The sequence below is a fragment of the Drosophila guanche genome, unplaced genomic scaffold (assembly GCF_900245975.1).
Source record: "Drosophila guanche unplaced genomic scaffold, DGUA_6, whole genome shotgun sequence".
Taxonomy (NCBI): Eukaryota; Metazoa; Arthropoda; class Insecta; order Diptera; family Drosophilidae; genus Drosophila; species Drosophila guanche.
Window position 1 is genome coordinate 3567577 of NW_022995743.1, and position 25394 is coordinate 3592970.

General features: G+C 44.9%; 1 protein-coding gene across 3 annotated transcripts in view; it reads right to left on the reverse strand.

Annotated features, from left to right (window-relative positions):
* Window positions 1–1391: 1391 nt before the first annotated feature.
* Window positions 1392–25394, reverse strand: part of LOC117589475 (ecdysone receptor) — a 64964-nt gene continuing 40961 nt past the window's right edge. For all 3 annotated transcript variants that reach the window (XM_034281430.1, XM_034281420.1, XM_034281440.1), the window contains 4 exons: window positions 3369–3919; window positions 3162–3305; window positions 2938–3090; window positions 1392–2853 (listed from right to left, as the gene is read on the reverse strand). In XM_034281430.1, coding sequence (XP_034137321.1) covers window positions 1723–2853; window positions 2938–3090; window positions 3162–3305; window positions 3369–3919 — 1979 coding nt within the window. In that variant the 3' untranslated portion in view covers window positions 1392–1722. The remainder of the gene's footprint in view (window positions 2854–2937; window positions 3091–3161; window positions 3306–3368; window positions 3920–25394) is intronic.

Consider the following 25394-nt stretch of genomic DNA (forward strand, 5'->3'; position numbering starts at 1 on the left):
GTGTTTATGGGTGTTCATGGGTGAATTCGGGGCCTGTGGGTGTATGTGTAAAATATAAAATTAAATTAATATTAGTAGTAAAAATAAAAAATTGCACAATTCAAGTTGAAAGCTACGTAAAAGTCCACTTAAAAACTTTACATTATTTTATTTTAGTACTTTACAATCGCTTTCCATTTTGTATTTTATTTTTTTGTAGCTACTAAAATTAGAATAAATTTGATTTAAGTTTAAATAAGGCCAACAATTTGTGTTAAAATTTTGTAAATGTAAAAAGTATATATAAAAAATGTTTGGAAATAAATTGCATTCAAATTTTGTTTAACATAATAGATTGCCGAATAAAAACTTTGCACATTTTTGTTTAAATAAATTTTGATTACATTTTGTTGCTCACACAAGTTTAATAAAATGTTTAAGGTAAATTTTAAAAATAAATATTGAAGTCTTTTGGTGTGTGTACGCGAGTGTGTCTATGTGTGTGTGGTGTCCGAATGATTGAATATTACTTGCCAGCAAAAAAAAAGATGTGAATTGTACGATCTAAAACCTTTATATGCGATGGTTGCTTCTTTTTTAATCCAATCACTTGAATTTCCTTTCTAAAGTTCTCGTTATCAAAAGTGTAATGTTAAAAAAATGCCTAGAAAACGACGCCAATTTCAAAAAGGATTATTGTATTCGTGTGGGGAAAACTATAAGAATTTCTAAACTTTAAAAAATTTACATGCAAGGAGGGTGTGACGAAAATGGTTTTGCGTTCTGTTCTTACGTTTGTGTTGCTCTTTGTTTTGGGTGATATATTTTTTACAGTTTCCCCTTCGCTATGATTAAAAAATATCTATAAAATCAGTCCAAGTTTTGCGTGTTTTTTTTGTTTGTTTTGTTTTTAGAGTTTTGTTATCTGAATTAACTTAGGTTTGCTTTCTTTTAGTTGTTTATAAGTGTTATTCTGAATACAAGGTATTATTTTGTTATACCTCTTCACTAAACAGATCTATGCGCTCCAAATGATGTTAGCTTTACAGTTAGGGTTAGGTATTATACAGTTGCGTTTCATTAAGTGTACAGTTATCGTTATCGTTATTGGTAATAGTTATTATTTTATATATTTTTTAAATATAAACAATCTTTACTCTCTTCTCTCTGCCACACAACCCTACTCTCCTCTACACTCTCCACTCTCCACTCGCCTCTCTCTACTCTGTTCGAAATGGAGGACGATTTCGATATCGAAAAACAAAATTCGAGAATTGACTGTGAGGCGGAAAAAAATCTGCCACACGATCCACATAATTTTTTCATTTGTTTCTCCACTCAGTGTGTGTCTCTTCCTCTCTCTCTCTCTCTCTCTCTGTCGCTGTCGCTTTTCCATTCATCTCTCTCCTCTCTGTTTTTGTTGTTGTTTTTTTAGCATTTGTGTAATTGTTAATAATTTGTTTATCGGTTATATTGTACGGATAATGACTTATTGCTAATATTTGCAGACTTAATAACTAAATAACTGCATTTTACGCTTGTCCTTCAGTGATCCCTCCCTCCGTCTGGCATCAGGATCAGGAGCAGGCATCCCATCCCCCCTCTGATGATCGGGATGTCTGTGAGAGTGTGTTTCAGCTGCCTTTCCTTGTCCTAGTCCTAGCTCTAGTCGAGCAGGACTCCACCCACCACCTCATGCAGGATGGTGTGGTGGTGGTGCTGCTGCTGATGGTGGAGCAGGGGCTATGCCGTCGTCGAGTGTTCCGACTTGACCGCCACGCCGGCGACTAGCTGCTCCTGATGCGGGTGCAGCGGTACGCCCATCAGTGCCATGGCCGTCTGGGCATTCGCGTACATGCTGACGGGCGCCCCGTTGCCCACCGTCGCGGTGGTGGAGCTGGCGGGCACCGCCGCCGTGATGCTGGTGGAGGAGGTGGCTGCTGCTGTGGTGGGGCCCATGGCTCCGCCACCACCAACGCCGCCGATGTAATCGCTGCTGGTGCTAACGGCCGACACGGATCCGGAGCTGGATCCCGAGCCGACAACGGAAACGGACACAGAGGCAGTGGCGGGTACAGAGACGGAGACTGGGGCGGAGGGAAGTGGCAGAGGCAGAGGCAGCGTCAGAGACAGAGGCTGAGGCTGAGCCTGGGGCTGGCCCTGGGGCTGGGGCTGGGGCTGCGGTTGGGGTGCCGACAGCGGCAGCGTGTGATTGGGCAGCGGATGGTGCTGATGCTGATGGTGGGCGGCCGCCGCAGCCGCCGCCTGTGAGGTGGAAGCAGAGTCGGCATCGAGTCCCGCGGCAATGGCACCACCTACGGCGCCGCGCATGCGTTCCGCCCGCACCATTCGCTCGTTTTCCTCCTGCTGGGCCTGCAGGTGTGACTGCACCGAGGGCGGGATGGCATGGACGTCCCAGATCTCTTCGAGGAACTTGGGCAGCTTGCGGTTCTTGAGCTTCAGCGAGAAGCACATCTCGGCATTCTGGTTGCCCAGCGTGCGCAGCTCGGTAAGGATGGAGAGGAGCTTGGCGAAGAAGACGAGGCTCATGGTGTCGCCGCAGTGGCGATTGAGTATATAAATGCGTAGCGTGTCGATGTAGTAGCTCTGTATCGCCTCCACCAGCTGGGCCTTCTCCAGGCCCGGCCGATCCGAGAAGATCACAATGGCAGTGAGTAGCGCATACTCGACGTTGTCCACCTTCATCGAGAACATCTGGCGGCAGAAGTGCAGCAGATCCTCAATGTTATCCGCCATACCAGCCATTTTGTAAGAGTCCCGGGTGTACGACCGATTATTCGCAAAGAAGATCGAGTCTGAATTGTGATCGTAGCGCCGCGCCATGCGCAACATCATGACCTCCGATGAGCAAGCCTTAAAGGAGGAAGGGAGAAAGGGAGAAAGGGTGTTAGTTCCCTCAATCTGCATCGTAATTGAGTGGTGTTGGGGTATACTCACCTTCAGTAACGTGATCTGATCCTCTTGGGGTATCTTTGTAAACGCTGGTAGACCTTTAGCAAACTCGACAATCAACTGAACCGTGAGTATGGTTATCTCGGTGATGTGTCGAAAGCTGACATCCGTTTGGCTCTCGTTCTCATCCGGGGTGCTCTGAGAGTGAGAAATACAAAGAATCCATTAGAATCTATTCCCTTTAGATGGGGTTTCCTCCTTCTACTCACCATTATACGCCTGAGATCCTCTTCGGATGGCTGCTCGTAGCCATCCTGATACCAAATAAGCTTATATATAACGGCCAACTGATTGTACGTTAGTGGAGGTATATTGCGCGCTTGACACTTGGCCAAAATATCATCAGGTAGTAGCTGTAAAAATAAAAGAGAGATCAGTCAGGCATCAATTGTGGCATTCCCATCCTGTGTACTTACCGGAATTGTGGCATGCTGCGGCGCCTCGCATGTCATCAGATCGAGAATCTCCTTCTTCACGTAGTCGTGTGTGCCAACGACGCTGCCGCCGCCAACGCTGGAGCCGCCACCCACACTATTACCCCCGCCATTGCCACCATGCTGCGAGCTTGGGGAGGTGGTCATCTTATCCTTCTCCTTCTGTGCCTTCTTCTCGCGCCGCTTCATCGCACACTGATTCTCGGGCACCACGCACTCCGGCCGCATGCCCACAGCCAGGCACTTCTTCAGGCGGCACTCCTGGCACTTTCTCCTCATGTACATGTCCATCTCGCACGCACGTCCAAACTTGCAGCAGTAGACGGCGCTCTTGGTGACGCTGCGCCGAAAGAAGCCCTTGCAGCCCTCGCAGGTGAGGGCATTGTAGTGGTAGCCGGAGGCCCGGTCACCGCACACGAGGCACAGCTCCTCCTGCACCCGCGGCGCCGGACCCTTCTTGCTCTTCTTCGCATCGCAGCCCTCGTTCGCCGAATATCCGTTCAGGCTGCTCGAGGGCGAGAGATCATCGCGACCTGTAGGGGGGTAAGGAAAAGAGAAAAGATCGGATTTAGTTATCTCTTTCTCTTTCTGTGTGAAGTCAGAATGTTTAAAAACTCTTCCATAAAACATAAGAAACCCAAATAAATAAATTTTCCATTTGTTATTTTCGAGTTCTATGTGCTCCGAGCGAACATTTGCATTTTTCTTTGCTAAACTCCAATTCCGATCATCTGTGTGTGCGTTTCTGTATCCGATAACAGACAAAACGGGGCTTGGCTCTGTCCACCCTCCCTGCCACACCACACCACCACACACACTGTGAGAGAACACAAAATTTAAAATTCAATTAACGTTGTCGCTCAAAGTCACCGTCACCGAAATGAAGCTGAAAAGTCTAAAGTCAACACTGAAATCCGCCATGGATTGGCATGGAAGGAATGCTCGGCTGGATGGAGGTTCGAGACCCATAGAAAGGCCCACCAAGGCGAGTTCCATGATCCAGTTCTGGGCGAATTATTCAGAAGCAAAAGCATCCGATTACGTTTTCCACAAACATATCAAGTGATGTGGATTCCATGTGGAATCTATTACACAGCAAACGGTGTGGCAATATTTTCAAATATCCACAGATTCCGATGGTAATTCTTCCCACACATGTACTTTGAGTTTCGCCTGTAATAAGTTCTGTAGCAACCAATCGAGTCCCGTTATCGATTATGTTTGGACAGATTTCTGCTGCTTAACTTCAGGGTGGTGTAGAAGAGGGACGTGGGAGTTGGCGAGCTATGAATAGCGGGAGTTTCGGAGATACATTATACAAATAGTCACGTTCCACACAAAAGGAGAGAGAGATAAAAAGAATATCAAGTGCAAGTTTCCCCCACAAAGACACTAACGACAGGAGTGCAGGAGCACAGGGTGTAGGAGCGGGTATGGTGGCGTGGTAAATGGGTGTTGGTGGCACATAAGTGGATAAAAAGATACGACAAAGAGGCGTGTTGCCTCTGCAACTGCAATGACAATGACAGTAGAAAGAGAGGGGCAGTGGCAGTGGCAGATGGCAGACAAGACGCAACTCGGCTTAGACACTTGTCTGAGCAGTGGGGGGGCAGAAGTAACACCAGGCGAATCAGAAGAAGAAGAAGCCAAGAAGCGGCAAAGACGCCACTTGGCCAGAAGTGCGCCACAGCTTTTTCCCCGCTTTCCCAGCTCGCTCCTTGTTCTGCCTGCGGCAACTGTTTGTGCTTCTATTGCTTCTCATTTTCCTTTTTTCTCTTGCCACCTCATCCTCGTTCCAACTTGCTGCCACACACTGCAGCCGAGTGCAACGCAGTGCATTGTCGGCCTAACACACTTTTCCACTGTCCAGCCCCCCGCTGCAGCCACTCTCTGGAACACCCCACACACCCCGTCTCACATTCCCACAAACATTCGCCTTAAATCATTGCTCATACAAACGCCCCGCTGTCTTGTTCTTCGAGTCCACTGTGGGCTGCAGCCGAATGCAGCGCCGCCTGCAGCTACTTTCCCTCCAACCAAACGACGTCGCTGCGTCACTGCGTCGCTGCATTGCTGGCGTTTCAATTTCACTGCCACCGCCAGGAAGAGGCAGAGGTGAAGGGGGAGATGGAGAGGAAGGAAAAGCGATAGCAAAAAGAAAAGAAAATGAAATAAGCGACGGCGTCAGGCAAACTTTGTCTGCTCCAGCGACTCGTGGAAATGTGGAGGAGACGCCACCATGACTGCATTTTCACTGCACTAAAGCTCTGTGTGTGTGAGAGTAGAAATACACATGTATGTAGATGTGTATGTGGAAAATCGCTGTGGCAGCAGGGAAATCGTGTAGCTAAAAGTAAAAACCTGCTGCTACTGGCCAAACGACTCTCCTCTCTCCCAGCTCTCCCCTTGACAATGGCAGGCCTTGAATGAAATGAGAAAGGGGTGAGATCTCCAACGATCCCATGGATCATGTTTGTTGGTTTTAGAGGAACTGCATTATCTACTTTATGACTGCATTTATTACTAAACAGACGCCACCATTGATATGCATAATGAACGTTTGGCTTCGATGGAAGAACACTCTTATACCCTTGAGGACGTTTTGATCCATTCCTGGCAGTGTCGAATTATACCCTCTTAAAGGGTATAAACAGCAAAAAGACACACACATGCACAGTGGAGCCACATTTAATTGTTCACTGATGAAAAGACAGTTTCACGCAATGCAAGAAGGGAGTAGAGAGATGGGCACAAGAGCAAAGTATAAAAGGAAAGGGAAGGGGGAGCAAGTGGAAAGCACAACAGAACGAAGCGAAACGGAACGAACGCCATGAAGTAAGAAACAAAGGCAGAAGCAGAACCAGAAACAGAAAAGCAGAATGGATGCATGGGAAAAAAACGTGGAAGCCAAAACGGCAACACAACACAAAAGACACCCACCCCCGGGAGGGAGGTCCACCCATCTCGTTAGCCTCTCGCGCCGAGCCGTTCGCCTGCCCTGGCCCCCTCCGGAGCTTCCACATTTGGAGTTCATTGTGTTATTGTGCTTGCTCTCTGCCGCCGCACTACATACCCACATAATCCATGTAAACTGAGGCAGTGGCAGAGGCAGCAACCATTGCTACGGCCAAACACAAAAGCAAAACTTTGGCCAGAGAGCAGAGGCAGTGGCGGCTGCAGCCAGAGCAAAGACAGTGCTGCGACCGTAGCTTTATTCCCGCTAAATAGATGTGCAGCAGAGATTAAGAAAAAGTCAAAAAATAACCATTACAATGTTAAGGTAAATGGATTTGAGGAGTACTATTATTGAGAATTTTAAAATATTCACGCATTTTATAGGGGTCGCACTCTTTTTCCAATTCCCACAAAAAACTGAATCTAGCTCTAGCCGAAAAAATGCAGCTAGCTCTAGCCAGTGCAGCAGCACCACCAGAGGAGCGCTCTCTTGCATTTGCTTGAGCGAGCTCTCTCGCTCTCTGACAATGCACTCTCTCGCTCTCGCTGTGTCTCCCTCTGCCTGCACTCTGTACGCGCCCTTGCTCAACAAAAGCTAAAAATGTTGATGTAGGCCTCGAAAAATATGCAGTTTGCCTTTGGCATTGCCACTGTCACTGCAAGCAGCGCTGCTGCTGCTGCTTCTGCTAACGTTGCCTCTCTCTCTCTATTCATCTCCTGCTTCCCTCTCGTGCAATGCAGTTCCACGTGCTGGTGTGTGCGCGAGTGAGAGAGGGAGGTGGTGGGGGGCTATTGCATGTCGCACACTCTTTTTCAGCGTGGTATAGGTAAGTTCTCCCTTCTGCTGCTGCTGCTTCGCGTCTTCCTCTGCAGCCCCCACTGCCGTTTGCGTGCATTTCATTTTATACGGTCTTTTCTGCATTTTATTTCGCACATTTTTATTTTGTTTTTGTGCCTGGCAAAGAAATGAAGCTCTTTCTTGTTGCTGTTTTTGTACTTTTCTGTGTGCTTCTCTATTCTAAGGCAGCGTTTCTCTGTGTGAGTGTGTGTGTTTGTGCTTCTGCAGCAGTGCAATATTTTTAAGCGGCTTGTTTTTTGTGTATGCATAAAAAAAGAGAGAAGAAAGAAGAACTGTGTGGAGCGGAGCAGCAAGCTATAGGAGAGCTAGGGATGGGGCCGGACTCTGTGCAAATAGCGCCTTCTGTTGCACTGAAAAGCAAAACAAATAAAATCCATTGCCGCTCGCTCCCACACACCTCTCTCCCAGCGGCGTGCATTTACTCCACCTCTCGGATCCCCATCGTACAGGGTATATATTAGTCGAACGAGGGAGTCGATGTTGTAGCAGGCGACGGGGAATGGGGTGCAAAGTTTGCTTGTACGATTTGCAGTTGGTTTTTTATTTTTTTTTGTGGATGTACGATATGAAAGACAAATATATATTTCTCTTATTCATACAAGCAGAGGGAGAGATTGAAAGAGAGAAGGGAAGTTTAAGCCTTAAAGCTTTTCTCAAATATCCCAAGTGTTGAATTGTGGTAACCATCGATTACAAGGTGGAACGCTATTCATTACATTTCTCAAATAAGGGTACCACTCCTTCCTCAATAATGCCCATACATATTTATAGAGCCAACTCCTTCAATGGGTTGGCTATGGCCAGGGGTTGCTCCGGCATGGACTTGGAACTGCCTTGATTTTATGGCTTTTCCTTGGCGCCACATTCATTGTGGACATCATATATCTTGCTGCAAATCATCCAGAATTGTTATTTATGTCATTTTGGGGTTAGAATTGCATGGCAAAAGGGCTGCAAGGGGACTGTAGAATGCAATTTACTTCCGTTTGGTTTAGTCTTGAGAAGTAGACAGAAATATTGTTCACTCATTGTGTATAAATTATGAACTCGGCTGCTTAGCCTAACACAGCTTAAATATTTATCCATTATTGCCTCAAGTTTCTCTTTCATCTATCCCATTCCCTCCCCACAAATCCAACAACTACCATTTTTGAATCTACTTGGATACATAAGGATCTACATACATAATAAGTCTAGCTCGGAGTCGAGTCAAAAATCATTGACACATTTTCTGCATATCCTTTGTATATTTTGTTGACCCAGGGCCTACGAAAGCATTGCAGGCCGATTACATAAGCGAAAGCCGACGACCCTAAATCAAAACACATTGAGAGGGCCCAAACAAAACTAACCACCAAATACCAGTGGGGAGCTTTGCCACTCGGGCAGGGCAGATGGCACCCTGGGGGTGTGTATCCACCTTGGCTTTGGCTTTGGCTGTGGCTGTGGCTGTGGCTTTGGCTTTACAGCCTTCAGCTGTAGGATGATTTGTGATGGCCAGCCCGCCCCAGTAGTTAAGACTAAAATCAACAAATGCCCACAGTCCAGCACCAAGCACAGGGAGCTGATGGCAGTGCAGTGCTAACGGCAAACGTACATGAATCTAGAGCTGAAAAACTGTACCAAAGCCAGCGCATGTCCGATGCACTCTTCTCTGCAGTTCTCTCCTTGGGTCTCTCTTTCGTTCTCTCTCTCTCTGTTGTTTGGGGTTGCACACGTTTTTGTGTGCCCCCAACGGCTGGCTGGGTGGGTGAGAGGTGCAGGCACGGTGCATGGGCAACATGGGGTTCTAGTGCAAGGCTGCAATTTATTTTGCACGAGTTTCTCAGTTGTTAGTCACGTTCCCACCCACCCCAGAACCAAGCACACACCAACCACCAACCACCACCCATCCCTTTGGGGTCCCAACCGACTTTGTGCTGAGTTTACAAGGCAGAAAAATTGATTTTTTCAGTTCGTTGGCATGTTGCCTCCTGGGGATCGCTGTCGCTACTACCCAGTCCACGCTTTGACCAGCAGCCAAGGCAGCACGAGGGGCCACAGACAGGGACAGGGACACAACAGGGTTGCAAGGTAGCCGCAGAATGCTTTTTAACCTACTTTGAGCACAGGTCGACATTTAGACGAGGGTCGTCGCATGACCTTTCGTGTGTTTCGGAACGCATTCTCCTCCACTCAACGGCCGCCGCTTCTTTCTGTTGCAGGTTTGCAGTCTCGACAGGAGATTCAGTTACCAGAGATGCACCCCCTAAAAGCGGAAGCAGATCCCGCGCCATTTTAAACATGGCTGCCAAGCGAAAGGATGGCGACTTGCAGTGGTTTCCGTTTCCATTTGTAAATGTTTCAAGGGGAAATACCATTAGGCCGGAGCAGCATGATTGAATTTTGCACTAAATTGTGATTTCTCTTTGAATTTTACAACTTTACGCTTCACCTGGTATTCACCAACACTGCCCCTGTCGCTGTGAACTCTGTTAATGAACTCGCCAAGCATGTACATAAATATGCACATATTTACATACAATCGTTAAGGCTCTGTTACACAGCCGCTGAACCATCCATCAGAGCGCTCTTCTCCCCCTGCCAGTGCCCTACTGGGAGCCACCTCGCCCCGCTGCTGTGCACGTGTATTCATTTGCATGCAACATCATATCCACTCGCTATGTACATTCATGTATGCATATGTGGAGCTCTGTGGGTTGTTTACAATCTGCTTTCTATGAACAACATGCATGTGTTTTACATAACGTAACCATGTGCGCTTACCAACACTGGGCATTCAGACAGACAGACAGAAGTCATAGTCAGATTCTGCGGGAGGTGGTAGCGGTGGTAGTGCCAACAGGGAGGAGCTCCATATCCGAACAATGGAGCGAGCGCACAGCACAACAAATGGCAATGGAGTGAAGCCATTAAGAAACACAAAAGCGAAAAGAAAGGCTGGCAAAAAACAACAAATAAACAGCGCAAGAATGAGCGCTAAAATAGATGAGCAAAAGAAATGAAGAAGTTTCAGAGCAAGCAACAAAAAAATGAAACAACAACAAAAAGTCAGTCACAGTCAGTCGCATCGCATCGTGTCTTTTCTCAGAGATGGATTGGATTGGATGGGATGGATGGTTGGATGGTGTGTGAAGCCTCTAATGTATGTTGATGGGTGCTGTTCTGAAGTTTGGCAACGTCGCAAAGAGAATCGTCATAGGTGGAGTAATTATTAAACATTTTCCACACTTGCCCCGTAGAATCTTGTAGCTAATATTACTTATAATATGCGAAAAAACGGCAGAAATAATACCCGCAGAAAGTATAGCAATATTTTTCATTTTCATCCACTCCTCACTCCTCTTGCACAGTGATTAATGCGAGGAGGCAGTGAAGCATTCTTCTTGGTTTTTATATGCAAAATCATGCGCACAAACTCTTACTCAAGTGCAGTTTGTTCTTGTTCTCGTTCTCGTTCTCGTTCACATTGGAGTTGTTTCTTGTTGCCTCTATTGGAGTTTCAGCGAACGGAAGTTTTTAATTAAATGTGAACAAAAAAATCAACAGAAATACAAATAAAAACGAAACGAAATGAATCGAGAACGGCACGAGGTACAGCTGCATAGTCGAGGCTTAAAGTCGACCTTGTTGGGGTAGGTAAAAGTCCATTTTAGTTGCTCTTTAGTCCGCACTCAGCTATGGCATCGCTCTTGCTCCATCCTTCCATCTTCTCCGGGGCACACCCTGCGCTGAGCCAGCCCTTGTCTGGCTCTCTGTTATTTCCATTTTACTGTTATTGTTATTACATTATCAACATGTTGTCCGACAGCATCCCCAACCCAACCCAACCCAACCCATACCAGCACTCCAGTCTACAGTACAGCTCGCCGCCATTGTCTGGGACTTGTTTTCGTCTTGACTGCAGACTTATTAAATATCATTCGCATTGTTGCTGGTCAGTGATTTTTATTGAGCGACTGTCTCTGCTGTCTCTTTTACTATTACAACTGTCTCTGTCGACGACCACGGGCGTACTGTGCGTCCTTGAAGTCATTTACGTCACTTGACAAGCGGCGAAAAGGGGGCGCACGAAAGGGGGAGAGTCGTCTGCCGCGACTCGGCTTCAGTTAATGCATTCAATGGGATCCAAATGAATGTTTATACCGAGTGACAGCTGACGAAAGAGGAGACTAAGAGGGGGATGCAGCACGTTGGACGAAGAGTTACTGATGCAAAATGCTAGACTTACAGACTTCAAACGTTGCTAAATCGAAAGAAAAGCTGTGCTCCCAGTGTGTTCCCATTGCACAACACTCGAAATTTGTATGCGCGTTCTCTCACGTTCCCCCCCCTTTAACATTGACACCGAATTCGGTTGCTGGCGCTTTTCCATGGTATTTCTCTTACCTTTCGCTCAGCCGCAAGGCATTGAACTGCACCCAAAGACACAACAAAAATTGTTTATACAAATTTTCATGGGAGGAAGAAGCGTCTCTGTTTGCGGCAAACCAAGCAGACACATTCGATGCTTCACTTGCTACACACAGGCAAAGAGCAGAGCCGAGCAGCAGTCGCCGGCGGTGGCCGTGGCTAACTGTGCGTATGCGCAATTTCGTCCGGCTCTTGACATTGTGGGAAATTCTTTTGTCGAGTGCAGCAGAAAAAAAAAAGCCCCACAGCCAGGGGGCTGGCTGTATGGCGTATTACATTACAGCGTCGCCTTTGGTTGTAAAACGAGCAAAAAGCGCAACCGAAAATATATTTTGGTGCGCTCTTGGGAAGGGTAAGCGGAGAGGAGGAGAGGAGGAGCCGCGGAGCACTCTCGCTCGATATTACAAAATGAATTTCCAGGAATTTGTTGGATTTTGCAGCGCCAGGCGAAATTCACTGGAAATTGAGTGCAAAATACCTGTGCTATAATCCAATTGAGACAACTCTGACAACGCTGAAGCGGCAGCCGACTGACGACCCCTTTTTTGCTCGAGTGAGTATATCAGGTGACGGACCAGTGCCATGCCCCCCATAATGGTAGAAGCGAACCGGTGCCATGGTTCCAATGTAGAATAAACTCTGGAAAACATCCACAAATCATTTGCCATTCTTAGTTCTTGGCTTAGAAATTTCTTAAATCACATTCCCTGATTTTTACAAAGATATTTCTTAGAGTTATAGATGCAAGACACATCGAAAACCTAAGACCCTCATGGCTTTATCTTTCTGCTAGGACTTTCTGCTGTGACAGCTTCGGTTTATCGTGGCAATCTTTGTGACCCTTTCTGGCAGCCATTAAAAGCACTTTGTCTTAGATTTTGTATTCATTTTGTCTCCACATCAACATGAATTATAATTATTAAGTGCCACAGAAGTCTGTTGATGGCACATTTGGAATTGATTTATGGATCTTTAAAGAAACGCAAAATGTTGAGACAATATCTAGGAAATAGATAGCTGAAATGTCGCTAAAAGATGTCTCTCTGTGTACATGTTATGGATTTAAAACCTTGATCCAAACATTTTCATGTTTTATTCAATGCCAACTTCCGCTTTGTGTATTTGATGTTATTCCATGATATTCATGGATCTTCTTCCACTATAACTTCCCATTGGTAATCATTATCCACACCCCCATTTGCCACCTCTTTTATTATGAACTAATCCTAATAGCCCCATTTGTGCCACAACCGATGCTGCCTCTACATCTGTTGTTTGTACTCGCAAAAGTTTCCTTTTCTTTCCATTTTTTTTGTTGGCAACAATTTCGGTTTTGTGCCAATTGTTGAGCATATTTTTGCCTTTTGTTTTGTTATATTGAAAGCAGTTTATTACATTTATTTTTTTTCCGTTGTTGCTATGACAAAATGTATGTCAAGGGGCAACTTGTCAGTCATAGGATTTCAGTCGTCCAACTGTCAAAATTTGCTTTTTTTTCTGGCCTGTTTTTGGCTCTTTCTCTCGTGCGAAAAGAAATTGCGCAAAGGGGCAGCTGTGGCGTGTGGGAGTCAATTGCCAAAGATAACTTCAGACAGACACAAAACCAAGATATATCTAGGGATATTGTAGCTACAGTGGCCCACTGTGTGTGGGCCTTACCTGCTCTCTCATTTTGCGATATATATTTTGCTGTGCAGAGAGGAACAAAAGACAGAGGGGTTAGCAGCGTTATGGTAAACTTGATCTAGAATTGTAGTTATGTTTGGTGTGGAATAATGCTCGACCTAGTGCACAGCTCTCTTGTTACATTTCCGCAGCGGCAAAAGCAGCAAAAGCAGCAAAAGCCACTGCCACAGGGCCTAAACTTCACAGCTCGCCACACTTCCGCTGGTTACTTTAATTACAGAGCCCCACACAGAGCTCTCCACAGTCAAACGATTTTCTCGGCCTGGGTAAAACGAAACCCAAGCCCCAAGGCGAGGCGCGAGGCGCGAGAACGGGCGGCACAGCCCAAGTAAGCTTGGGGGAACCTTTCCGAAATCGACATTTCAACTATTTATAAACATGCGATCATCATCAGCAGTGTAGTGTAGTGTAGTGTAGTGGTAGAGTAGCATCATCATCAGGGCAAGACGAAAACCCCTACAAAAGTAGTCTAGAGTGGAGTGGCAAAAGGCAGGCGGTGGGCTTAGATGGCTCTCAAGATTGCCCCTGCCATGGAGCTATTAAAGCTGTCAAGTACTCTGGAATGGCCCAGGCAAATGGCCAACACGAAGTGGAGGGAGTAGAGCTTGATGTCAAATGATAAATTAATGGGTAGAGCCCCAGCGAGTAATTGTTCCAGAGGAGGAGCGAGAGGGAGAACACTTCACGCGCAGTGCTTCAATTGGTTGCAAGTAGCAAAGGGAACAAACAGTTTGCCCATTAAATGGGGAAAACTGGCTTGCTGAAGAGTCCGCTTTGTGGCTGCCACTTTTCGCAGAACTAACATTTGATTTGAGGCAAGTTGGCAGCCTCACAGACTGGCTCCAACTTGAATGGACTGTCTTGAGGTCTCCGTGTCTCTGCCGCTAATTGTCATCTATGGCTACCCGTTTGGCTCACCTGCCGGCCAATTAAATGGAGTCCAATTAAGCACAATGAATGAAAATAAAATCAAAATGGAGATGGAGATGGAAACAGAGACGGAGACAAAACAGAAATAGCAAAGCAAAAATAATTCAACCATCTGGAGCCAGGGAAAATGAAAAGCCAGAGAGAGGGAAAACAGCATTTGCCACAAGTAAAATGGAAACCATTGCAGTTTGCACTGCAAGTGCAGTGGGGCTGCCAGCCTGGCTGCAAATCTCTGGGGCAACACTGAAGTATCTGTATCTTTGGCTGGTATTGGTATCTGGCTAGTGGCAGCTGCATTTGCCGCTTTCTAAACTACGGCAACAACTCCACACACACACACGGGTCTCTCGTCTCACATGATCTGTGGATCTGGTTGAGACTTGCTGCTGCTGCTGCTGCTGCTCGCCTCTCGTCTACGTGCTTTCGTTTCGTTTGGCTCGTTTCAAATGCTCGTTCGTTTGTGCCACAACATGGCCTTGAATTTTTAATCAAGTTTCGCGCTAGTCGCATGCTCCAAGCTTCGGTCTCCGTCTCCGTCTCCGTCTCGAAACGAGCCTCAAGGCATGATCATGGCTAACCATACCCCCCCCCCCCCCCCTGCTGGCCTCCGCCTCCCCAAATTGCTCCGTCATGGTGGCCAAGTTGCGTCTTAGCCGGCTCGCTGTATTAGTGTTTTAGGCACTAAATTCGAAACAAGTTCTATTGAACTTGGCTTCCCTCTGCTCTTCCAACAACAACAACATTTTTTTGCCTCGCTCTTTTTTGTGTGTGTTTTTTTCTTCTTTCTTTTATTTTTTTGCAAAATGATTAATGGAATTTATGAGCTTTTTTCCTCGTTGTTTTTGGCAACAACTGACAGAAAATATATCCAGCACACACACACACACGCGTTCGTACGTGTATTAAAAGCAAGAAAAAAACGGAGTAAAAATATTATTTTAGCCAGCGACAAACCACGAGAAAAAAGTAACAGCAACATAAACAACTAAACTGCCTGCTGTGCAAAAATCAAAAAAAATATGGGAGGAAGGCCCATAGCCATGGCCCATACCCTTGCACAATGAGTGCTGAAGGATTTGAGGCACAAAAATCAAACACAACTCTCGTAAGCTCTTCCTTAATTCGCTGTGGAACAAGAAAGAAAAGATTCAAACAAAAGACATTCCTCTACGTGCGATCAATCAAAGTGTGTCTGCAAATTTTAAGCGCACACTGGATGCATCTTCAATTGAACAAAGTCTTCCAATTAATACCCTCTGGAACAGCCGAGGTCTGTGGTTCAACACTTTCCACATCCGCTCCAAACTCCCCTCCCCCCGTTGCCTGTGTGCAAAAGCAATTCGGAGAGCCGCCAATTCGCCATTCGTTTAGAATTTCAATTCTCGTTTTACGTTGATTTTTTGCTGGCAAAATCAAAATTTCACCGTGCCCGCAGAGTCATGGGAAAACCTCTTGAAAGTCTTAGATAAAGGGTACGACTCTTTGCTTGTTTCCTGCCTTTTGCTGCCTATTCTTTTCACCTCCATATATCTACATGCGAAATTTGTTTAATGTAAACGCAAAAGCCAACAAATTTGTCACTCGCTGGGCAGAGCAAACCAAACAAGCGACAAATTCTCCTTCTCTCCTCAAGTGTGTGCGCATTTTAATGACTCTCCGCCTCTGCCGTCTCTGCTCTCTGCTCTCTGCTTTGCATTTGACGTAAACCCCGAAAAAAGCAGCAAGATATGAGAGTCCCCTCCTTGTACACACATGCATATATGTAGATATGTTTGGGCATGGACAGAGGGCGAAGTCTCAAATAAATGCCAAATGAGCCACAAGATTTGATTTATTGGGCGGCCCTGCATATTTTTGCATACACACTCACGAAACGAAGGAGATCCCGATCCCTCTCTGCTTCTCTCTCTCTCCTCTTTCTGGCTGCGACAACTTTTTCACTTAAGATTGGGTCAAAGTGTTTCGCTTCTACCTAAACGCACCATTTGCATTTCTGCCCAAAGGTCCTTCGTCTCTGGCGAGAGGCTTTGTCAAATGATTCAATTTCAGCGTTGACTGGCAATGCATTTCGAAGAGAACACAGCAAACGCTCCTTTCCATTTAAAAACCACTACCCAACCCGTCTCAAAAATGCGTTTTTCTTGTTAAAAATTGTTTGTTGTCTGTGCTCGCTGTTTCTTTTTGTTGGGTGTGTACAAATTTGGAAATGTTGAATGTTGAAATGCAAGCGAGTCAGAGTCAGGCCGCATCGAAAGTCAAATGAATGCAAAGTCCACAAAGTTCTTTCCTGCCTCTCGCTGGCCCTGTTCCCGTCACATTTTACATATGTTGTCGGCTTTCTTCTCTTTTTTTTTGGGTTATCACTTCGTTAGTCATGTGTTGCATGGCATTTGGCCATTCCTTCAGCGAGACTGCGAGACTGTCACGCCCCAAGTATGTGCCACTAATTAATCAAACACACAACAGAGAGAAGAAAGAAGGAAGAGCAGAAATGTTTCTCTAAAATCATTCTAAAGTGCTATTTCAGCAACTAAAGAACTTCAGTTATGCCTTACCAAGTAAACACTTCTTCCACTCAATTCAAACACCCTTTAAGGACACTAAACTTTAATGTTTGCCCGCCAAACCCCAACCAGCGTTGTATTAGTCCTTTCCGCACATTCAAGAGGCTGAAGACAGTGGAAATTGTCCCAGTCTTAAACACTTTTTGCGTTGCGTGAGCCGTCAACAGTGTTCGTGTCATTAATAATGCTTCATTTTCGGCCTTCCTCCACTCACAGTGCGTATGCGTAATATGCGAATATAAACGAATTTGATAGCCGAGTGTGTAGGCATATTTATGCCAGTGGGATGAGTAATTGAATGATCCACTTTGACATTGGGTTGCGTGTGCGAATGAATAATGTTCTCCTCTATGTCCGAAAGCCAATTATTAGTCAGATGAAGATAAGACAGAGACAGAGAGAGACCCGCGAGCAGAGCGAGGGAAATTGCAAGCAAAATGCTTTGCATTTGGCTGCTCTTTTTTTTTTATTTTTTGGGCTTTGTTTCGGTATTTTGCGCTGATGCCAATTAAATTTTCAAACTCGATAAAAATCGCCAAGCAGCACCACACAAAGGAAAAGGATCTGAAACATTTGCAAACTACTTAAAAAATATAAACAAACGTCCGACAAGCAGGAGCAGGAGAACAAGGAGCCGCCGTAGATCGTTGAGTAGAGAGCCAAAAGTTCGCAGCAGATGGAGACCGCAACAGCTGCCATCGAAACCGACGGCACAAAGCAAAAAGAAGGCAGAAGTCAGAAGACAGAAGACGGCAGCAATTGGAATCTAATTTAAAATTAGTGCTTAAAGGATTGAAATAAATTTAGTCAAGCGACCGACGGCTGCTGTTGCCACTGCCGCTGGCAAGGGCCAACTCATTGGAAATGCGTATTTTGGGTCTGGTTCCGGTTGATCCCTGATCCGATCCTCGTCGCTGGCAGGTGGCTTGATCTTGATCGTAGCAGGCAACGGGCAACGGGCAAGGGGGAAAGGTACGCTCAATGCGGCATTCTGTGACGACAGTCAGCCCAAAATAACAGCCTAGAGTTGCTCCAATGCAGCGCTGAACAACGCTGAAGATATTAACTCTCTCTCTCTCTCTTAGATTCGAGATCTAAATTGGAAAAGGGAAGTATGAGCCAGAAAAAGGTTCCTTTTATTATTCGTAGATTCATTATTTTTGCAACTCAATTAATTCCATTCCAATCGAATCCAACTTTTGTGCTGCCAAAGCGTTTTCGTGATTTGATGACTAATTTCTATGAATTTGATTTCTCTTTGGGCAGTACAAATAATTGAAATTATGGTTGCAAATTGTAGAATAATTATTCTTAATTTTTGGGTAATTGATTAATTTAAAAGAATAGCTTTGCTATCAGTCGAAAGTCGTGCGAATATTCACTGAAAAACTATCACCTTTATGGATATATATGAAACCTCAGAGCGTCGGGCAGCTCCAACTCAATTCTAAATTAAATGCAAACAAAAACAAAAGACTTAGGCAACAAACGTTCTGGCAGCTAAAGAAGATGGAAAAACATACTTAAATTTCAGCAGCCAACAGCACAACAAAAAAAAAGAGAATGGCTGGCCAACAAAAATTGTTAGAAAATTTAATAAATCACTTTTGATTGCGGCATTGTTAATATAATAGAAGAAAAAAAAACAAACACACGTTCGCAGAAAATGGAAAATAATCATTTTTGTTTAGACAAAGGCTCCAACCAAAAAAATAATAATAAAGAGCAGAAAAAACAAGAAAAAAGAGAACAAAAGCCAGGCTCACACATGGCTTAAAATCGACAATAAAAGTGTGGGAGGGAGGCGGGCTGGGGAAACCATTCCAAAGCAAACAGAAATTGTAATTTCGCTATGGCATTGAGGGACTGGGGGGAATGATAATCACAATCAACATCATAATCATAATCATTTCGACCACGTAATGACAAAAGAAAATAGAACCAGAAATGGGAAGGCAACCACAAAATAAAATAATAATAATAATAATAATAAAAACAACACTTATTCGCGTAGAAATCGCGTGTGCGCTGACGCAGCAGAAATGGAAACCGAAAACTGGTAGAAATGGGATTCTACGATTCTAGAGCCGCTCCCAGACACACACCCCTTTGCGTCCACCACCAATCTATTCTATGGTAAAACTTTACAAATAGCAAAGATTGAGAGAGAGCACACGCACAGGTCTTGTTTTGTGTTGTTCTATAATTATTATTACTACTTTTAATACACTACAAAAAGAGGGGTACAACGAGTTGCTAGAGCTATTGGATTCTATTTCCATTCGCAGCGATCGTTGAGGGTATTCCGAATACCTCGACTCTCGCATAATTTTCATTCATTTTCTGATTGTTGGCAACACCAACCGCCGCGACACGTTTTGAGCCACAAAAGTGTGAAGCGTCTTTTGTTGTTGGCTTATTACGCATCAGCATTTAACCTTGAGCCCAAGGGGTCAACGACCGTTTTGGCCAGCACCAAGAACAGCAACAAAGCCACACAAGAATTCTAACGATTTTGTTTCTTGCCGGCCAGCAACAACAAAGAATAACAAAGCCACAATAAATGCTAAACCTGATGGGAATTCTAATAAAAAGCACAAGTTTCGTATGCTTTAGTTTTGCTTGAATTTTGTTGTAGGCCATACGCTGCGTATGCGTAATTGGTACGAGATTGTGGCAGCCTTAAAGATTAATGGCATATCTGTTGCTATTCCTGCCATTATGTGTGCTCTGCGACACTGACCTTGCCTTCTCAAGGGCTCTAATTAATCGATTGATACATCAATCTCGAGCAGCCAAAAGCAAAACCAAACCCCAAACAAAATTGCAATGGCCCAATGGCTGACCTTTACCTTCCTTCCACAGCGTCTCATGCGTACCGCTGTGTGTCTTATGTAATGTATACATCCCACCCTTTGCGGGGTCTGCAAGTCGCTAAGCCATCAACACGTGTCTCGATTAATGCTCATTGAATTTTTTCGCACAACACTCCTAATGATTGTTATTTCCCTGCACACAACAAAATAAAAATAAAAAGCTGCCAAAAATGAAGGCAAAAAGGCAACAACAGAAACAATGAGCATGCGAGTGGAGTACCCAGCGCGTATCCCTCATTCACTTGAATTACATTATATATATTTATCTTTCTTTATGTGTAGCATTCGTTGGAGCATTCGAGTACGCTTTTGCGTATTTTTTTTCGTCAATGCGAATCGAAATTAATTGTAGGATCGTTCCATGTCCCAAACCTGTACGCGGGGAGGGCGGGCAGCCGTCGCGACAACTCAATTTATATTCAGAAAAAAAGCCGCCACGAATTCACAGTAAATAAAAATATCAGCATTTATTTTTGTTGGATTTCAAGTACAGCAAAGGCCAGAAGGCTGGCCTACAGTACGTGCCAAATGGGTGCACTGAGGATCAAGAGAAGGAAAGGGCTGCGCATCGGAAATTGGCTGTAACATGCAGGAAGCACCCTTGGGAAAGCTTTGCATAATACTTCCCCATCGGTCCGAATTGTTAACCCAAGTAAAACCCAACCAATAAACTTGAAAAATCGCTGAACAATTAGCCCAATTATTCGCATCATTTTGTTGCGCTCATTACTTTTGTGTGCTAAAAATTTGTGTTTGTTCAATTTAAACAATAAATTCGTGCCGTTTGTCAGGCATGGGGCTAGCCTTGTAACAATTTTATATATTTTTTTAACGAGTGTTTTCATCCATTTGTATTTTTTTCTAAACAAATAACCGGGCAGACAGACAGACAAGTGCGTGCTTATTTAACATTTCATTTTTTTGTTGTATATCTTTTTTTGTTTTTTGCGGCTTAACGTTTTATTTGTTTAGCCGAAAAACCTTCATGAAACAAACAAAAAAAATGAGAGAAAAATACAGCAGCAACACCCACCACAGCAGCAGCACCGATCGAGTCGATCAAAGAAATTTTGCAAGTCTCAGGCTCGACGTCTAGCCTTCGGATCGAAGCAGATGGCAAAGCTGGCCTGCGGTTAGAGCTGACACAGTTTCAGATACTCAGATACTCTGAGACTCGCTTACTTTTACTTGTATGTTTTCATATTTTATATAATTATGTTGATAAACTCACTCGCAAACCAAAGTGAAGTGTGGCGAAACAATTAAGAAATTACTGAGTAATTGCAGTCGAAAGCCTCCGCCTTCGCCTTCGCCTTCGCCTGCTCCTCCTACACGCCACATACGACTTTCTTTTTCCTTTTGGACAAACACGAGTTGGAGCTGTCTAAGGAGGCGGTTGGGCGATACGGTGGGCAGATCTCTCCTTAACACACTTTGGGCCATTCATTTTCATTGGAGTGACACCAAAAAATGTAATTGAAGCGAAAATACATGGGAAATATATCAATTCTGATTTGCTGTGCCGAAAATGAAACTAAAAACGTATGCGAAGAATTTGTAGAGCTTTCATTTCCTTTCCTATGCACAAAGAATTTCGCTTTCGTTTGCAGCGCAAGCGTTTGCATTCCACTTGCCAGGGAACGATCCACGCTTCAGATCCCCCCACGACTAGCAGTTCCTTATCTTATCAGCACACGGGGCAGAGGCGGAGCGACAGAGCATTGTTTATATTAAGAACAAGAAGAAACGGAATGGGACGGGACGGGACGGGGAGGGACAGTGTGTTATTATAGCAAAATAAATAGCACAAATGTGCATTATCAGCTAAATGCTGATATCTACAATGTACGGGCTGCTCGCTCGCACACACACAGCCAGTCCTCTCCCCCCGAGCAACACCCGATCTACACTTCCCCCACCCATACATGGGGAGTAACCTCAATTCGAACCCACGATTGTGGGGCACTGTGTTATCACCATCGAATGCGGAGGCGCCGAAAAAAAAAAACAACACCCAGAGCGAAAGTTGACAGTCACCATTCTCGCCGCTCTCTTTTGGGTCTGTGATTAGGGTGGCCCAAAAGCAAACAAGTGAAGCACTTGTACCCCCGGGGACTAGCCCCGTACTAGAGTTATTGATTTGCCACACGCAAAGGACGCATCAACCCCAATTAGGACAGAAAGACCTGAGCCTTGGCAGTCTGTGCCTTTTTCCCTTAAAACTAGTGCAGCCTGTACGGGTGGTAAGGGTTGAATGAACTGTACCCAAAACTGAGCTAAAACCCCACATTTAATTATCATTTCAAAATAGTTATCTAGGAAACTTCCGCACTTTTGCTTTTAGTACAAACTCCAACTCCGACTTTGACTTTGACTTGGACCCTGAACTTGAACCCTAAGCCACAGCCAGAGCCCAGACTGTGAGTCAAATAATTAGCCAATCGTTAAAAAGTGAACACAAAACCAGCCTCCGACTACGTCTACTGGTCTCCTCCGTCTGCCAGTTCATGAACTCTTTGGTCAAGTGTGAAGGCTAAAAAAGGAAAACACAAACACGTTCAAGCTTGAGCTTAGGAAATGCCTGGCTTTTCATCATCGTAGCATGTCATATTATAGTCTGTAGTTACTACCAGTCGTTCGTCTCATTTACATACGAACGCGCAAAAGCTTTTTTTACTTTTTCAGCCCTGTAAGTATTTGGCATTTGTCGGCCATTAGCTGAGAGCAGCGATGCGATGCGATGCGATGCGGAAACGGGCTTAGTACAGGCTACTGAAATGGCTTGAAAGCTGCAATCTGAGATGGATAGCTTAGGATGATTAACTTTAAGCTGAAGAAACTATTTTTTACTATCAGTCGCTGGTTCCACTGTTCTTCTTTGGTACATTTAAGCACTTGAAATTCTCGCCTGCTTTTGTTTATATTATTTTGAAGCGATAACAAGTTACAGACAGAAAGAGAGAGAGAGAGAGAGAGAGAGAGAGATCCCACTATCTATGTACCAGACACTCGCTCTCTCCAACATTCACCTAGGCCCTACGCACGTTTTTAGTTTATTGAAAAGCAGCACAGAAGAACCCCCCCCCCCCCCCCCCCCCCGCACAACCCACACAATGGAATAATTCCGATTACGAAAATCGTGGACTGTAGTTCCCTCTGTGTGTGTGTGTGTGTGTGTGTGTGTGGGTGTGTGCGGGGCCATTCCGAATGGATTCTAGTTTGAGCTAAATCACCTTTTGCCCATTACGAAATAGTGAAAGATTTCGGGGGCTAACGCAACAGTCGTCGTCGTCTGCCCTTCCTCTCTCTCTCTCTCTCTGTTTCTCTCGCTCTTTCACTGTTGCTCCTCTCTCACCTGCCATCCCTGTCACGCGCACGCTGCTCACTGCTCACTGCTCACTGCTCGCTTCGTGTGCTTGGGAATCGTACGGGGGTGGGTGAGTGTCGAAAATGCGTGTGCGTACAAATTTGGGTTACAATTCGTGTGGTGCTGCCGCTGCCGCTGCCGCTGCCGCTGAATGGTTGCCCTACTTTCTGAGATACAAGTACTAGGGATTGCTGTCGATGTAGTTGGTTGGCCCATGGAATGATTTGATGTTCGTTCCGTTTTCGGGTTCTCGCATTTATGGGCAGGCTGCCACAAGATGCGGCCACAGCGATAACATCCGATAACCGACACCAGCGATAGGCACACCGGGCCGGTCGGGTCTGACCAACGTCACGCAGTCCGGAACTTTGGCTCCCTGCGCATTCTTTTCATTTCTTGATCGGCAGAATTTTTTGGGGCCTCTGGGACTGTCTTTTGTGTGTGTGGCAGTCATTTGGGTTAATTGACAGATTCGGGTCAATGTTTAGTTTGCATTTCTATTCAACGCACAAATAATGCTCGGGAGGTGGGTCACTAAAGTGGAATTTATGAGGAAATACAACGATAAATGTAACTACAAGCGCCAGTGGCTACTGCCATTTCTCCTCCATCTTCCCATAGAATCAGGTTATGCACACTCCATACGAAATCCAATACGAAAGTGAAGAAGAAACATTTCCATTTTGAGGTCATTGGCGAGTACAAAACTCGTCGTAATACGATACACACCCCAAAAAAGACTTTGCTCTCTAATTGATTCGAGTCTTTAATTGAAGCTGAAATTTCCATCAATTTACTCTTGAGATATGAGATGATGTCGGCCTGTTGGCTGCTCTGGTGGATAAGTTTTAGCCAGCTTTCCACGAGGTGTTGCATCTGAGAGAGCCTGGAGCGTGGGCGCCTCACGCTGTGTCAGTGTGGGGCACAATTTATGGCTAATGATGATGTTGGTTGTTGGTTGTTGGAGGGGCTGGTGGTCTGCTGCTGTCTGACCTACTTTCGGGCACACACTATCTAACACTCTTTCCCTCCCCTGCCTCTCTCCTTGGGCTTACCCGTTTGTCGCTCATGGAGCGTAATCGCAAAAGCTTTGATAAGTTTGTTCGATGTACACATACCTGAAGCGAAAGAGAATTGAAAATAGTAATTAATCAAAGGTTTTTCTTGAATGAATTAAATGGTGGAAGACTATTATGTAAATACTAGATGGATATTACTAATGGATATTTTAACCCCACTTGAACACCCTGATCAAAGTTCATTGAGTGCCCATAAAGTTCTGCCATTAAAAATTGCATTTCCCGCTTTATGGCAGTTCTCTCGAGATCTGTCAGAGTGTCTGTTTACGGCAGAAACCATCTGGAAGCCATAACTTGACTCATTTGCACCTCCATTTTTGACTTTGCTTTGTTTTTTGGCATTGCGTGACTGTCGCGGGTCAAGGGTTAGAATCACGCAGTGGACCAACTAAATATGGAAATCCAGCTCATATATTTGAGCACAAATGATGGTCGTGAAATGATTATAATGAGCTCATCCTCATGCCCAGGTGGGGGGATCGCAATTTTGTTTTATTTTGTTTGATTTGTCATATTCTCAAATTAATTGGCAACAAAAATAATTGCAAATTATAAAGATTTGAATATGTGATGGCAGATATTTATATACATATTTTTCAAGCAGTTAATTGAGCATTCGATTGGTGTCAATGTCAGAGAATTTAATTAGAATTAAATCAGAAAATGGCTAGTTGGAAAATAAATGGATTTTCAATTCAAAATCATTGGAAAGTACATAAATGCACATATCGTGATTGGATCTAGCTACCGCTCTGTAATCAGCCAGAGCACTATCCCCATTCACTTCAATCACCAACACAAATTGATGGAAATCATCGCCGAGTGGATGGAGGAGGAGATTTATGTACACATTTTGCATTTGAGGATCAATCAAGGCAGCCAGCCTTTCCCCACTTTACTCTCTGTCTTTTACACCCATTTTCCCCATTTTTCAGCTGTGTGTGTTTCAAGTTCAACAATTGGCAGACAATGGGAAATTTATGTTAAATCAGCAAGATGTTGCCGAAGGAAAAATTTGCAAGCAATCAGCGGTGCATAAATCAGAAAAATGCATTCCATCTCTCTCTGCTCCGCGCGATTGCAGTTGAACATCGGCGAACGAACATGCCACGGAAAAGGGGGGCAAAGAAAAAGTGGAAAATCATGCTTCAGCAGCAGCCAACAACAACTTTCACCCGCCCCAAAAGAGAGACAGAGAGAGAGAGAGAGAGAGAGAGAGAGAGAGATGCAGAGAGAGACACCGCAAGACGAAAGAAAGTGAGACAACTTTATTGCTTTT